The sequence below is a fragment of the Magnolia sinica genome, chromosome 8 (assembly GCF_029962835.1).
Source record: "Magnolia sinica isolate HGM2019 chromosome 8, MsV1, whole genome shotgun sequence".
In the NCBI taxonomy this organism is placed as follows: Eukaryota; Viridiplantae; Streptophyta; class Magnoliopsida; order Magnoliales; family Magnoliaceae; genus Magnolia; species Magnolia sinica.
The window spans coordinates 48,282,608-48,298,332 of record NC_080580.1 but is presented as its reverse complement, the minus strand read 5'-3'; the positions used below and the strand labels follow the sequence as shown (position 1 = coordinate 48,298,332).

General features: G+C 43.9%; 1 protein-coding gene across 1 annotated transcript in view; it reads right to left on the bottom strand.

Annotated features, from left to right (window-relative positions):
• LOC131253296 (uncharacterized) overlaps window positions 1-15,366 on the bottom strand; it is a 62,081-nt gene extending 46,715 nt beyond the window's left edge. The window contains exon 1 of the mRNA XM_058254248.1: window positions 14,820-15,366. Coding sequence (XP_058110231.1) covers window positions 14,820-15,095 — 276 coding nt within the window. The 5' untranslated portion in view covers window positions 15,096-15,366. The remainder of the gene's footprint in view (window positions 1-14,819) is intronic.
• Between the last annotated feature and the right edge of the window lie 359 nt (window positions 15,367-15,725).

Below are 15,725 nucleotides of genomic sequence, written 5' to 3'. Positions count from 1 at the left end.
TGTAATGAAAGTCAATACATTCATGATCAATGAGTGTGCTATTCATAATCTACCAACCCTCAATAAAAGCACCTTGGCTACTAAATATGACGCTCACAAGAACCTTCCGAAGTTTGGTTGCCAAGGTCTCACCCCCCCCCCCCAAATAAAAATAAAATAAAAAGGCTTATTGGTATGAAGTCCTTTGAACTAACCGGCCACACAACCTTCAGAATGATTGAAATAAAGCTCATCACATCTCCTTTGACAACTTCCCAAAAGACCTGGAAGAAAGCCATTTGAACCAAGGGCCTTGTCCCTACCCAATGAGTCTACTACAACCTTGACCTCTTGTTTGGTAAACGGAGTCTCCAACTAGTTCACTTCTACAGTAGATAGGTGCTTGAATGTTAGATTATCTAGTCTTGGCCTCTCCCCTCCTTTACGCCTTAGCAAATCTTTATAAAATTGAAGCACAGCCTCACAAACTTGGTGTTTCCCCTCCATCTCTTGCACTCCACATCAATGCTACAAATTTTGTTGTTCCTAGCCCAAGCACTGACAATGCCATGAAAGAATATCATATTTTTGTTGCCTTCCTTGAGACAAGTGGGCTCTTGACTAATGTCTCTATTTGAGTACCTCCTTTGGTCAATTTGAGTAGTCAATAGACAGTTTTACCCTCAGAGCTCTTTCTTCCTCCATTACCTCCATCTCTTCCACCTTAATATTAATGGCTTGAATGCCCTTGAGATTTTCTTCCAACTTTGCCTCCCAACTCCCCAAAATCTCTTTCTTTCGCACATTATTTTTTCCTTTAAACAATTTAAGTTTCCAACTTACCCGATAACCAATGCTGCCATTCACTGCAAAAATTTTCCCCCCCCCCCCCCCAAAAAAAAAAAAAAAAAATCCTTGATCATGAACATGAAACCCTCCACTTCGTGCCACATGAGCTCATATCTAAAGGATCCTCATCTACCTCCAACAAGATCAGGCAATGATTCGAGACCGGCTTTGGCAACCGCCACTAAGACACAGGCAGGAATCACTATCATCATAATTGTTAAAATCCTAATATTTGCAATTTAAGTCAAATGTTAGGCATAATGATTTGAGTCCCATTCTTAATCCTTTTTTAGATGAATCCGGGAGGCGACCCATGTCGTCGAAGCCCAACCCTTTGAGGTTCGGGTAGAGCCTATCCCTGAGGCTCAGTCCCCCACAGCCCAAGCTCAGGCGAGCAGTACTGTTGGTTACCAAGATGGCGAGGCCCAAGGGGTTCTGAAGTCTGCGTCCGTCGTAACAAAGGGCCTCCCTCCGTGGATAGTTCGGCATGTTCCCGATGCCGAGTTTACTAAGGCGATGGAGACGCGCCCGGTCACTGTTGTGGGCCAAGTGGCTGCTCTCTTCTACAAGGTAGGACGTTTCCCTTGTTCTGTAGTAGTTGTCTTTCATACTTAGATTTCTTTTTTTCTTTGACATGAGTTTCTTTTTAGCTCGCCCTTGTTCTCTTGTCTGCTCGTTGCAACATGCTACGCGTTGCGAAGGAGCTCCAATCCGCTTTGAAGGAGTCTGGGGGGGAGCTTGCAGCTCTGAAAATCCAAATGGGGGTTCATGCGAAAGAGGCACGAAAGGAGGCGCAAGTGGAGGAAGAAGCTCGAAGGAGAGAGGCTCAGACGAAGGCCTAGCTGGAAGCAATACGTTTGCTTCTAAAAGAGGCACAGGAGAAGGCTACCAAGTGGAAGGCCAAGCTGGCTGAGGTGAAGGTCAGTTTTAGAGTAAAATTGAGGGATGCCGAGGCCGTCTATCCTGGCAGCTCGGACAGCGGCGGTGGAGGAGTTCAAAGCCTCCAAGGAATGGGCAAAGAATGACCTAATTTACAACCTTGGGTACGAGAAGTGCTTCGAGGATGTTATGGGATTATACCCCGAGCTCGACCTGACCCACCTCGAGCGCAGCCCCGTTGAAGACCCGATCCCATCGGAAGCCAAGGGCCCAATTCCTGCTAAAACCGAGGAACCAACCTCAGCAGGTCTTTGAGCAGACCTCTCTACCCTCTTTTTGTATTTTTTCCGTATATGTATACTCCTTTTATATTAATGAAAATAGAGATTTTTGTAACGATTGTTGTGTACAGAATTCTAGGTAGATTTAGCAAGTCGATTGGTTGTTCATTGGTCATAGTGTTAGGCCGAACATATTAGTCAAGTAGGAGCGTTGGGGCAAACTCTTCAACTCCTCCTTTCATTAAGGGAATTCTGCCGTTGTAGAACAGATGGACTAGCTGCAACGACCCTGTCATAGAGGGTCGAGCAGTTTGCTTAGGAGGATTGTTTTCCCTTATACTAAGAGATCCTCGTTTGTAGATTACGCAATCCAAGTAGTGTTATTAATTAGTGGTTCGGTCTCTTCTTCAAGGGTCAGACGACTGGTGACGAGTGTTTTTCCCTTGCACTAAAGGAAGTCCTCAATAGTCCATGTAGTAGAATTGATTGATGGTCCGACCTCTTCTTTAAGGGTCGGGCAATTAGTGAGAGGGTTGTTTTTCCCATGCACTAAGGGAAGCCCTCAGTGGACTCATGTAGACCGAATATTGTAGACAACAAATGTAAGTTTAAATTTCCCAGCTTTGGGATTTTTATTGTAGATTCTGAACAGTAAACATGTAGACTTTGACCTAGTAGGTCAATTATTGTTGATCCCAAGTAGTAGACATGTAGATTCGGACCTGATAGGTCAGGTTAGTCTTCACGAATAGTAGATCTTCAGGTGTTTGGCATTCCACAGATGCGACAGAGGTCGCTCTTCTATGTCTTCGAGTCGATAGGTTCATGGTCAGGTTGTGCCCATTATCTTCTAGGGTCCTTCCCAGTTTGGCCCCAGAGTCCCTGAACCAGGCTCTTTGGTGTTTTGGAAGGTCTTGTGGATGACCAAATCTCTAGCTCGGAATCTACTCGCCCTTACCCGGGAATTGAATCGGGCAACCTGCTGTTGCCAAGTCGCGACCTTGAGTTGAGCCTGTTCCCTTCTCTCTTCGAGCAAATCGAGGTCTAGAGCCATCTGCTCGGTATTTTGATTTTCGTCATAGGACCAAACCCGCGTAGTGGGAGCCCTATTTCGACAGGAACAATGGCATCCGCTCCGAAGGCTAGGGAAAAAAGAGTTTCTCATGTGGTTGTCTAGGTAGTGGTCCGATATGCCCAGAGGTCATAGGGAAGCTCTTCGGCCCAAGCTCCCTTAAGCTTTCTCGAGCTTGGTTCAAAGGTGGTTTTTGATGATCTTGTTGACTGCCTCCACTTGACCATTAGCTTGAGGATGCCGCGGTGATGAGTAAGCGTTTCGAATTCCGAAGTTCCCCCACATACCTCGAAACTGATCATTGTCAAACTGTTTCCCGTTGTCTGAGACAATCGTGTGAGGGATTCTGTACCGACAAATGATGTTTTTCCAGACGAAGTCGATAATTTTCTGCTCGGTGATCTTGGTCAATGGCTTAGCTTCGACCCATTTGGTGAAGTAGTCGACCGCAACGACTGCGAATTTATTTTGACCTTCCCCAGTTGGCAGGGGGCCGATGATGCTTATCCCCCATTGGGCAACCGATCATGGGGGTTAGCTACTTAGGCGGCTGATGAGGTATTGCCGCGAATCTCTGACATTTATCGCATCTCTGGGTGTATCGTTGGGCATCTTTCCGGATGGTCGACCAAAAGTACCCTTGTCAGACGACTTTGTGGGCGAGGGCGCGACTACCGGAGTGGTTGCCGCAAATTCCTTCGTGTATTTCTCTCAAAACGTACTCGGCCCCTTCAGGTCAGAGACACCTGAGATAAGGTAGAGAGAATCCCTTTTTGTGCAAGGTGTCCCCGACCAATGTGTACCGAGTTGACCTAGATTGGAGTCTGCGTGCCTCGAGTTGATCTTCCGACAGCTTGCCCTCGTGCCCATCCAGTTCGGGACCGAATTTACTGGAAGAACTATATCTAGATCGGACTTGTTGACGCTTGGCTCAACCAGAAACTCGATTGGTATCGACCTTGGGATGTCATCTTCGGCCGTTGTGGCCAACTCTAGTGCATCTGCTTTGGAGTTTTCCAACCTGGGGATCAGGCTGACGTCGCACTTGGGGAATTCGTTGATAAGTTCCCAGGCTTTTTGTAAGTAGGCAATCATTCTTTCTTCCTTGGCCTGGTACTCGCTGGCGACCTGGTTGATGACAAGCTGTGAATCACTATGGACTTTTAGGTTCTGAGCCCCCATTGCAACTACCAGCCTAAGTCCAGCGAGCAGTGTTTCGTACTCTGTCGCGTTATTCGATGTTTGGAATCCAAATCTTAAGACATATTGCGTGCAGGTATGATTGGGAGCCTTAATGACTACTCCGGCCCCACTGCCTTTAGAATTGGATGAGTCGTCGACGTACAATGTCCAAGTCGATGGGTCGAGCTCAACCACTTGATCGTCTTCAGCCAGTTGGTCAGTTTTGAGGCTCGGACTGGCTTCCAGGTTCTGTCCATAGGCGAGCTCGACAATGAAATCAGCTATTGCTTGGCCTTTAATGGCAGTCCGAGGTTGATATTTAATGTCGAATTCGCTGAGCTCAATTGCCCATTTTGTGAGTCTCCCCGGCACCTCGGGCTTCTAGAGCACTTGACGAAGAGGTTGGTTGGTAGGGACTATAATTGTATGGGCCTAGAAGTAAGGTCGAAGGCGATGAGATGAGACAACCAGAGCTAGGGCGAGTTTATCAATGTCTGGATACCTAGTTTCGACCGAGACCAAGGCTCCGCTGACGTAATACATTGGGAGTTGTTCACCCCTTGTTATCGGATAAGGGCCGAGCTGACCGTTGCGGCCGAGACTGCTAGGTATAACCTGTGTTCGAGTTATCGGTATCGTTACAAGTTTCGTTGGCCGGAGATAAAGATATAATATCGTTATCGCCGATAACCGGAAATGCTAGTAAACATGGGGAAAACTGTGAAATTTTTAATGAGACTTCATAAGATGCCTAAATATTCATATTTGCATATTTATGAATAAAAAATTTGTAAAAAGAATGCATATATAATAAAATTTCTTTTAATAAGGGCTTAACAACATGTCCTATCGTAAGAAATCAATCCATTATTAACACAACAATCACTAAAATCTCATTAAACCAATTAACAAGCAAACAAACAAGCATAGTACATTCATACATTTTTACATCCATGCATAATTAAGCATATAATTTATAAATACAATACATATGCATGATGGTCTAACCATCCAATCTTCCATCCATCACATCCATCCATCCATCCATCTAACCATCCAACTACCCAACCATCTATTCATCCCATTCAACCTACCAACCAACCATCCATTCAACCACCCATCTATCCATCCATCCGACCATCCATCCATCAATCCAACCATCCCATCCAATCTTCCATCTATTGATCCATCCATCCAACAATCCAACCATCCCATCTATCCATCCAAACATCCAACCATCACATCTATCTGACTATCCAAACATTCATCCATCAATCCATCCATCCAACCATCCCATTCATCTGACTATCCAAACATTCATCCATCCATCCAACCATCCCATCCATCCATCTATCCATCACATCACATCAAATCATCTAAACATCCATCTCATCTAATCATTCAAACATTCATCTATCCAACCCATTTTTCCATCTAACCATCAATCCATCCCATCAAATCATCCAAACATCCATCCATCCATCCCATCTATACACCCAATCATTCAAACATCCATCAATCCCATATATCATTCAACCATCAAACCATCACATCCAATCATCCATCTATCCATCCCATCCATCCATCCATCCCATCAAATCACCCATCCATCACATCTATCCATCCAACCAACCATCTAATCATACCATCCAACCATCCCATCCATCCATCCTATCCAATCATCCAAACATCCATCCATCCATTCCATCTATCCATCCAAACATCCATCCAACCGTTCAATCATCCAACCATCCCATCCCATCCATCCATCCAATCCAATCATCCAAACATCCATCCATCCATTCCATCTATCCATCCAAACATCCATCCAACCGTTCAATCATCCAACCATCCCATCCCATCCATCCATCCAATCCAATCATCCAAACATCCATCCATCCACCCAAGACGGTGTGGCCCTTACTGTGCTGCCCACCTTGATGTATATATTCTATATATCCATTTTGCAAGATCCTTTTACCACATGAGCTTAAAAATGAAGCAGATTCAAATCTTGAGTGGACCTATGAAACAATGGTGATTGACCATTAACGGGCCACAAAAGTTTTGGATCAAGCTGATATTTGTTTTTTCCCTTCATCCATGTTTAGGTGACTAAACATTATGGAATCATTAAGGTGGGCCCTAGGAAGTTTCTAATGGTATGGCATTCGATCACCATTATTGTATGGTCCACTTGAGATTTGGATCTTCTGCATTTTTGGGCTCATGCCCTAAAATGTTCTACTAAAACGGATGGGCAACGTGGATATAGAATACATATATCAAGGTGGGCCCATAGCAACGGCTGCACCATCTTGGTCAACCCAAGTACTTTTTTCTAAGTTTTCTTTCAATGGTAATTTTTATCTGTAAAATGGTGGTGAATCAATTTTATTAAGTGGTGTAAAACTCACACTATAAAATTAACTTAAAAGTTATATACACTGTTTGTTTTGTTTCGATATAAAATGATGGTGACCTATGCTTTTTAACAGTGTAAAACATACATTTTAGAAAAGAAAAAAGTAAAGTAAAAAGATAAGGTTTTCGATAGAGGGTCTCTCTTTTCAAGCCCTAACTCGACGCAAGTTTTCATCCGCAGTCGGAGAAATCTCTCGATTCAATTCTCCCTCTATAAGTATTTGAATCACCTCGTTCGATTCTCCCTCCGTGGTACATCTCTATGTGGTTCTCTCAATCTAATCTAAGATCTTTCTTTTTTTTAAATTTAAAACTATATACGTAGATCGACAGCTCGGATATTATGGTCGGATTGTCGATATTTTCGTTCTCACCGACATTATCGACGACATATCGCCGATATTTGGAAGACAAACGAAATTATGGGTTTTCGGTATCTCAAGTTTAGCGATACCAAAATTATCGATGATAATATCGATTTTCCGTCGACGATATGAACACTGGGTATAACAGTAGTGGTTCTCCTTGCTCAGGCTTGGAGAGTAATGGAGGTGACCCTAGGTACTGCTCAAGTTGTTGGAAGGCCAGCTCACAGTCATCAGTCCACTCTATCTTTTGTTATCCTTTCAACTACTTAAAGAAGGTGAGGCATTTGTCGGTGGCCCGAGAGACGAAGAGATTGAGGCCAGCAACCTTGCCAGTGAGGCACTGAATTTCTTTTGTCATCCTCGGCAAGCTCATGTTCAGCAGAGCTCGAATCTTGTTGGGGTTTGCCTCTATCCCTCCTTGGCTGACTAGAAAACCAAGGAATTTTCCGGAGCTGACATCGAAGGCGCACTTGCTCAGGTATAGCTTCATCTGATATTTTCGCAGGATCACAAACATCTCGAGGTCGGAAAGATGATCTTAAGTTTGATACTCTTGACAAGCCTGCCATCAACATAAACCTCCATGGAGCGTCCGATCTGCCGAGCAAACATCGTGTTGACCAACCGCTGGTATGTCGCTCCAGCGTTCTTCAACGCAAAAGGCATCACTCTGTAACAGTAAAGCCCATTGTCAGTGACAAAGGTGGTCTTCTGCTTGTTGTGGGGATGCATAGCGATCTGGTTATAGCCCGAGTAAGCGTCCATGAAACTTAGAAGCTCGTGCCCAGCCGTACTATCAACAAGCTATTCGATCCGTGGAAGGGGAAAGTTGGCCTTGGGGCAAGCTTTGTTCAGGTCGGTGTAATCAACACAGACCCGCCACTTCCCATTAGACTTTTTCACTAAAACGACGTTAGCGATTTAGTCAGGGTAATAGATCTCCTTGATGAATCCGGCTTCCAGGAGTTGGCTGAACTCCTCTCCAATGATTGCATAACATTCTGGTTCGAATGCTCGTCGCTTCTGTCTCACTGGTCGGTGGTCGGGGTCGACGTTCAGCTTGTGGACCATTACTTCCTAGGGGCTGATACCAGGCATATCTTAGTGGGACCAAGCGAAAACGTCGGCATTGCGTCGGAGGAGTCCCATGATCTCGTCCCGCAAATTTGGAGATAGTGATGAGCCAATCTATACAGTGGTTAGGTCAGAATCACTAAGGGGGACGGCTATGTGGTCTTTTACTGGAGACCCTCTCTCAATTGATTCTTCCTAGGGATCGAGGTAAGTGATGACCATCGTGCGATGCTACGTCCTCTGTTGAGTGTGAAATGTTGCATGTTTCTCCCCATTTATACCTTGGTTTTATAAACATGAGGTGAAGCTTGTAGCGTGTTGGGATGTTTTTTTTGCTTTGATTCTTGTTCTTATTGAACTTCATTAATTTCTAGTTTGATATTAAAAGAATATTTTTAATTTTCTATGATTTATTGTGACTCAAATTACAATAAATGTTATGATAGCTTTGGATATCTTCTTTTCTTGTTTTGAGATAGTGAGATTGGTAAATCCCATTGTTCACCATCATCTCCTGGGCATGGTAGGGTGATGGAATCCTTTCCAATCTTCACAATTCTCCTCCATTGAGAATTAGGTCAATGAAAAGTTCAGATTTGATTTAAATTGTTTTATCTTCCAATTGGATAGGATAGGACTCCAATTCCAATTGTGTTTATTGAATCAAGCAAGGTAGCATCTTAATAGCTACAAGTGGATCCTTGGCACCCTAGTTCTCACCCTTAATTAATAGTTAAACATTATTCATAATTACTCTCTTTTATTCCAGAATTCAGATTTAGATCTTCTTCTAATTCTAGTTCTAGTTCTAGTTCTTTTCAGAATACGTACAAGTTTAGTCCATGGAGATTCAACCTCGTTCTCACGAGTTATTACTACATCGCGACCCTACACTTGGGATTGTGAACATCCTCAAAGCTGTGGAGCAGCACTGGCAACTTCCTGCTGATCTCCTCTGACCTGCCCGACACCATGCTCGGTCGGGAACTTCATTGTAAGATGGTATGTCGCTCGTAGGGTGTTGAGAGACAGTCGTTCAAGGATAACATTGTAGACAGAAGGGTAGTCAATCATCGTCGTCATCTGATTCTGCCCCTCACCCGCAGTGAACGGGAGCAGTATGGATCCTTCAGAGGTGACTTTGTTCCCTGCGAATCCGAGCAGATGAGTTTTAACAGGTCAGAGTCGGGACCTTCCGACTCCCATTTTCTCGAAGGTGTCGGCGAAGAGGATGTCGGTCAAGCTGCCGGTGTCCACCAGAATTCAAAACACTTTGCAGTTGGCTATGGTCATGGCCACCACTAGTGCATCGTCATGGGGATGGTGGATTCCTCGAGAATCCTCCTCGGTGAATGTCAGTTCACAAGGGATTACCTTCTGTTCCTTTGGAGGTCTGTAAGTGAGATGGACTTAATGTTCCGAACTTCCATGGCTAATGCTCCGAGCATGGGCTTTGTGTGCTCAGTTCAAGTCTCCTCCCGTAGGCCAACCAAAGATGGTGCGAATTTATCATGTAGCCTCGTTGTTGTTGCCATTGCTGGGCTGCTTGTTCTTCCGATATGAAACTTCATCCCTCCTACTGACATACTCCCGTAGATGCGGACGAGGGCCTCAATTTCTTCCTTAAGTTCGGAGCGTGTGCACAATAGGCTTGTCGTATGTCGCTGATCTAACCCCGTAATTTGTTGAGTTCAACCTCCCAGGGATCCTCGTTCTCGGCCACTGTCTCTGGAGTGACCATTGTTTTAGGAGCCTTACCACGCCTCTTCTTTTCTAACTCATGACGTAGGTTGGAAATAGCCAGCACGGCAATGCCCGAAGCATGGGAGGGCGCATGACTTAGCGCTTCGCAGGCCTATTTGCTCCTCCGAGAGCCTGCAGGTGCTTGAGATGGTGCTGAAGTTTCGGTGACTACCCAAGCAATAGCCTCCTCAACCCCCTGGTCAGGAGGGTTTTGTCGTTCTAGCATTCGCCTTATCTGATCGATGTTGCTAGTCAAGGCTTCAACTTGGTGTTCCAGAGAGACAAGCTAACCTCCCCGGTTTCGGGACCGCTGCAACGGGCCCGCGAGTGCAGAATCAGTCTGAGACTAGGAAGATGAGTCCTGATGGTCCATGGACTGTTCTGCCAACGCAGGACTAAGCGTAGCAGCGGTGGTCTAGGCTTTCTTTCTCCCCTTCGCCATTATTGAATTGATGTAGGTGACGAGAACGGCTTCCAATTTCATTCCCACGGGCGGTGTCAAACTGTTAATGTAGAAATCTGGTTAACCCTTCTTCGACCTTCATGTTCCTACACACACGAAAGAGACAAAAGAGGCACTGGCTAGAGCAGGGGACCCTCTGATGCCTAAGTCATACAAGGAATCTGGGTCTAGTAAAGCATAGTGTTTTATGCGTAGAGTTGTGTGTACCTTTCACCATTAGGGATGCTCTTATTTATAGTTGAAAGAGGGCGGTGGCATAGGTCGTGATCTTCCCTACTTAGTAGGTGCGTGTTGTAGAGGGATTCATATCCCAAATATGTCGTGGGTATCTCCCGAGATCCTCGGCTAAGATCTCGGGCAGATCTGTGTTGCGGTCGTCTCCCGAGATCCTCAGTTGGGATCTCGAGTATGTACAATCGGAACCAATAGTAGCAAGTGGTAGGAGGCCGAGGTGGAGAGTCCGAGGTGACGGCCGTTCCAAAAGGAGATTGCCGACCTGGATTCTTTAATGAGTTATGATCGAGTTTTCCCTTTGTATCGATCAGATGGCCAAGCTGTCAACCTGCCCTTGGGATTTGTGTCTGAACACTGAGACCAAGCTCCTTTTCTTAATGGAATGTAGGCGGTATCAGTGATGACCATCCTCTTCATCTTACCACACAGGACAAGGTTTCCCCGAGGCTAGTAGCGTGGAAATGGATGGGACCATGGAGGGGATCGACATCTAATGGGAGTGTAGATACTTCATCTCCTAATGGCCGAGCTCGAGGAGTAAGCTATTTCCCTGGCAATGGACCGCTGCTCCCTAGTTGTTGAGGGCCTCCTGGTCATAACTGGTGTTGGTTAATCGCGCGACGAGCACAGAGGTCCGAGCTGACCTTTCTTCCTTAGCCAGTCCATTTTTACCCATAACACCTTCTATCATAAACTTTTCACATTTTATCAATTATCTCAGAATTTCTCTATATTTTGCAAAGGAGATCATAAAAATCCTACAATTTTAACTAGTGTTTTAAATAGCAGTAGCGTGATGCATAGCGCTCAGCCCTCTATAGCGTGTAGCGTACGCTACACAATACTTATATTTTTTAATTTAAAAATAGGATAAATATAATAAATAGTGAAAAAAAAAAAAAAGGAAAAAAAATATAAAAATCCTTAAAAGATGATTCATTTTATCAATTATAAGCATGTTCAAAAAAGTTATTAGTTATCATTTATCAAAAGCCAATCCACATATGTAAGCCAAATCAAATAATTATCACATCAACAACTTTCAAAGCAAACCACTTTAATTAATAATGTCTAATTGAAACCATAAGTCACAATTAAGAAAAGAAATAAAAATCCCATAGTTTAAAAGTATCAAGTACAATACAAGTGTCACATTCCTCAACATTAGAAACAAAGAAAACGTGAAAAAAAAATAATAAAATAAAATAGTAAAAAAATACATTGTAGCTTACGCTACGGACGCTACGCGCTACGTAGCTGTAGCGTACGCTACGACCCCTGTAACGTACGCTACATGGGATTTACGCTATTTGGGACGCTGCGTAGCGCTACAGCCACGCTACACTACGTAGCGTATGCTACCGCTACGCTACGGGCGCTATTTGAAACATTGATTTTAACATATCAAAAAAATTCTACAATTTTATGATATTTACAACTTATAATTTCAGTCCTCTTGGGAGTTGGGATTTTATGGTCCTATTCAACTTTCAAAAGATTAGTTGTGGTGACAAACAAGGGTAAGCATCCAGCCTTGGTATTCCATAAGGGTAACAGTGGCTGTAACGGCCACCACCATTATCGTTACAATACGGGCCATAGTGGCTATTACGGTTTTTTTTTTTTTTTTTTTTTAAAAAAAAAAAAGCAAAACCCAGTATCGGCCCCCTAACGGACAGTTAGGGCCATTATAGGGGTCATAATGGCCCCAACGTTATAGGTCATTTTTCCTGTTACAGCCGTTACGACCCCGTTACACATAATGGTTGCCACCGTTACCGTTACATAATGGACATTGCGGCGCATCTTACATCCAGCTAGAGGATGGCAACAAAACATGGACAAGTTTACTTAGTGAGAACTAGGAAAGGAGGGAAAGTTGTGGGATGGCAAGACTCGTGGACAAGTTTACTTAGTGAAAACTGGGAAAAGAGAGAAAGGTGATCAAGCCAACATGGTGATTATCACATGTGACAACAATCGTCCATTCAATTTCAAGCACGACATGGTGGTGAGGACCAGTCAAGAGGTCATTCTCAAAACCCAAAGAATTGCACTACTCGAGAAACCATTGAGTATGGAGGAACTTTGGTCTTTTTGCAAGGAATTTTCTTGCATCTCAAGATGATTGGCATTTAGGGTGTGTTTGATTTTCAGTGGTTGTGTAAATACCTGTGAAATGAGTAATTATTACCATTTCACCCGTTTGAAAATCATTTGAAAATCTACCATACTTTTTACCTCGGAAACCAGTTTAAAAGAGTTATTTTAAATTTTTGGATGTATATGATAAATCCATTTCGTCCAGTCATTTTAACACAATATTTTAAGGCACAAACCGAAAAATGAGGCAGATTGAACACTCAAATGGCCCACACCAAAAGAAACAGTGGGCCTGAGAGGTTTTTAATGGTAAGTGTTTGATTCCCTTTTTCTAGTGGCGTGGTCCACTTGAGCTTTCGATATGACTCGTTTTTTGGCTCATGGCATAAATTCATCAGGCATAATAGATTAACAGTGTGGATAAGCAATACGCATCACGGTGGGACCCACAAATATGTTGTGGCGTTTTCGATTTTTGTGTCAAAAATGCATGTCGTCAAATCAAACATAGGAAAAAGTGAGGTAAATACGGGGGAAATAATTATTACATATTTTCATGGTATTTCCTAGTGAATTGAAAAATCAAACAAGCCCTTAGAAGGAATTGTCTAATATTCCCAAGGGTAGTTGTATCTAGCAGTATCACAATACCCCAAAAAGGGATAGTTTCCATCTATCAATTGATAATCTTAGCTGCAATCATCATCAAAGCCTTATCCCAACTAATTGGGGTCAGCTACACGAATCTTGTTATCCCATTCCACTTTATTACAAACCATGTCTTCATTTAAACCATAGGTCTTCAAGTATTTTCTTTCTACCTCCACCCACATCCTTTTTGGCCTTCCCCTTGCCCTCTTAAAGCCTTCAACTTGAACTGATTCACTTAAAACCAGTGTAGTTCTTGGTCTCTATTGCAAATGGGCAAACCCTAACTCTACTAATTCAAAAGCAACAGTAGTCAAATGGCGTACCCTGTAGATTTTACAGATAGCTTCAACCAACCCTCTAAAGATAAGGAGCTCTCCAATGCTATCAACATTCAGGGAAAATGTCTCATGTGGGCTCGAGCAACAGTAGGATCAGTGATTCTAAGTCACTATCCTAGAGAAGAGAAGGCAGGCAGTTGTGTACCAGCTAGAAGGGGGGGGGGGGGAAATGAAGTCTACTGATAAAGGGGCCAGGGCAAGTGACGAAATTGCAGATAAGGGTCAGGTTGCTCTCAGGGGACCCAAGGTTTTAATCTCTGGCAGATAGTGAACTGGGAGGTTTTGGAAGAGACTAACACCATGCTTCCCATTTTATCTACACCTTTTAGAGTTCCAGATGCATCACAAATGGGGGCTTTGGAGGGCACAAGCGAAAGGTGCTAGGCTGATTGCGCGGGGGGTGGAGCATTGTTGTCGGAAAATGATTGTGCCCCTTACCAGAGTAGGAGTGTCAAAAGGGGAATATTGATTAGGGTTGACAGGCTTAAGACAAAGACTTGAAAGGACTTATATTGAGGTTGTGATGAGGGATATGAAGGCTTGTTCACTTACCGAGGATAGCACCTTGGATAATATTTTTATTGCGAACACAGGATTCCTGCCGACCCAAATAACTACAGTAAGGGGATGATGGTTATGGAGATGGAACTACAGTAAGGGGATGATGGTTATGGAGATGGAGACGTTCGAATATTTTATTTATTCAATTAGGCTTTTCAACACATGAATAAAAATTCTTCGATTTCATAGAAATATGCCGATAGTGGATTATCAACATTCCATGAAATCGCTTAAAGCTCGATATGTTAAGGACCTTTCTCATAAAAATCTCACTTGTGATTTGGGGTCAAACAAAGTGAGAAACAGGAAGCCTGCTTGCTTGATGAAGGCTCTGTTTACCATATCCCAGACACAGCCTACATCATTAGATCAGAAGTCCCATCAACCGCTATCTTGTGGCATATCCAAAGGCATCCCGAATTTGAGAGTGAGAGAGAGAGAGAGAGCATTCCTACCCATCATTTAAACACATAAACCTATTCACATTATAAAAGTTTCATAACAAGCTAATGATTAGGACTGTGGTTGCACACGAAAAGAATGAATCAAGACGAAATCGAAGACAAGATGGGACAGTTGAATACCAAATGGGATGATAGGAGAGAGAGACATACGTACCGTGAGCTTTCCGATAGGACTATCATCACCAACATCATCATCGACGGCAGAAGTGATGAGATCATCGTGGGCGTCAGAATGATGGGGAAGATGTACGGGCAAAGGCTTGAAAGCAGGGGAGGAAGAAGAAGAGAGGAACTGAGCAAAGGAAGGGGTTCCCTTGAAGATCTGGAGGAGGATCTGGAAGAAGAAGGCCAGCCAGTTTAGGAGACTCCGCCAGACTTGGAGGGTTCTCGGAGCTGCATAAACTTGCTGGGCCTGCGACAGCTCCGCCATCTCTTTTTGACTCGACGAGGAAGGAAAAGGGGGATGTGCGTACGATATTAACGTGCCCTCCCCCTGAGCAAGGTATCAAATCAATGATGGTGGGTGAGAGAGGATTTCTCTTTTGATGGTAGATGCCAATGCGATCATCTGTTATTTGGAGATTGATAGATTCCGTATCGCTTGCCTTCCCAAGTCTTCCTTCTTTATTCCACGACCGTGGGCGAGATGGCCATACGGTGGAAGAGAGAGACGGACGATTAATAAAGTGAATGAAAGGGCAGCGGATTGCGTCCTGCCCCCGACACTGATCCGTCTAGGCAGAGCCGCAGAGGGCACGTGGGGCCACCGTGATTTGTGGGCTTTATCCACGCCATCCATACATTTTTTCAGATCATTTTAAGGATGCATGCTACAAAAATAAGGTGGATAAAAAGCTCAAGTGAACCACAACATAAGGAAGTGGCAGTGGTAATGACACCCACCGTTGAAAATTTACTAAGGACCAACGTGGTGGTTATTCCCCATCCAACCTATTCAAAAAGTCATATAGACATGGATGAAGGGACGACACAGATATCAGCTTGATCTAAAACTTCTTAGGCTCCCAAGAAGTTTTTAATAGTAAGCGTTCAATCCTCA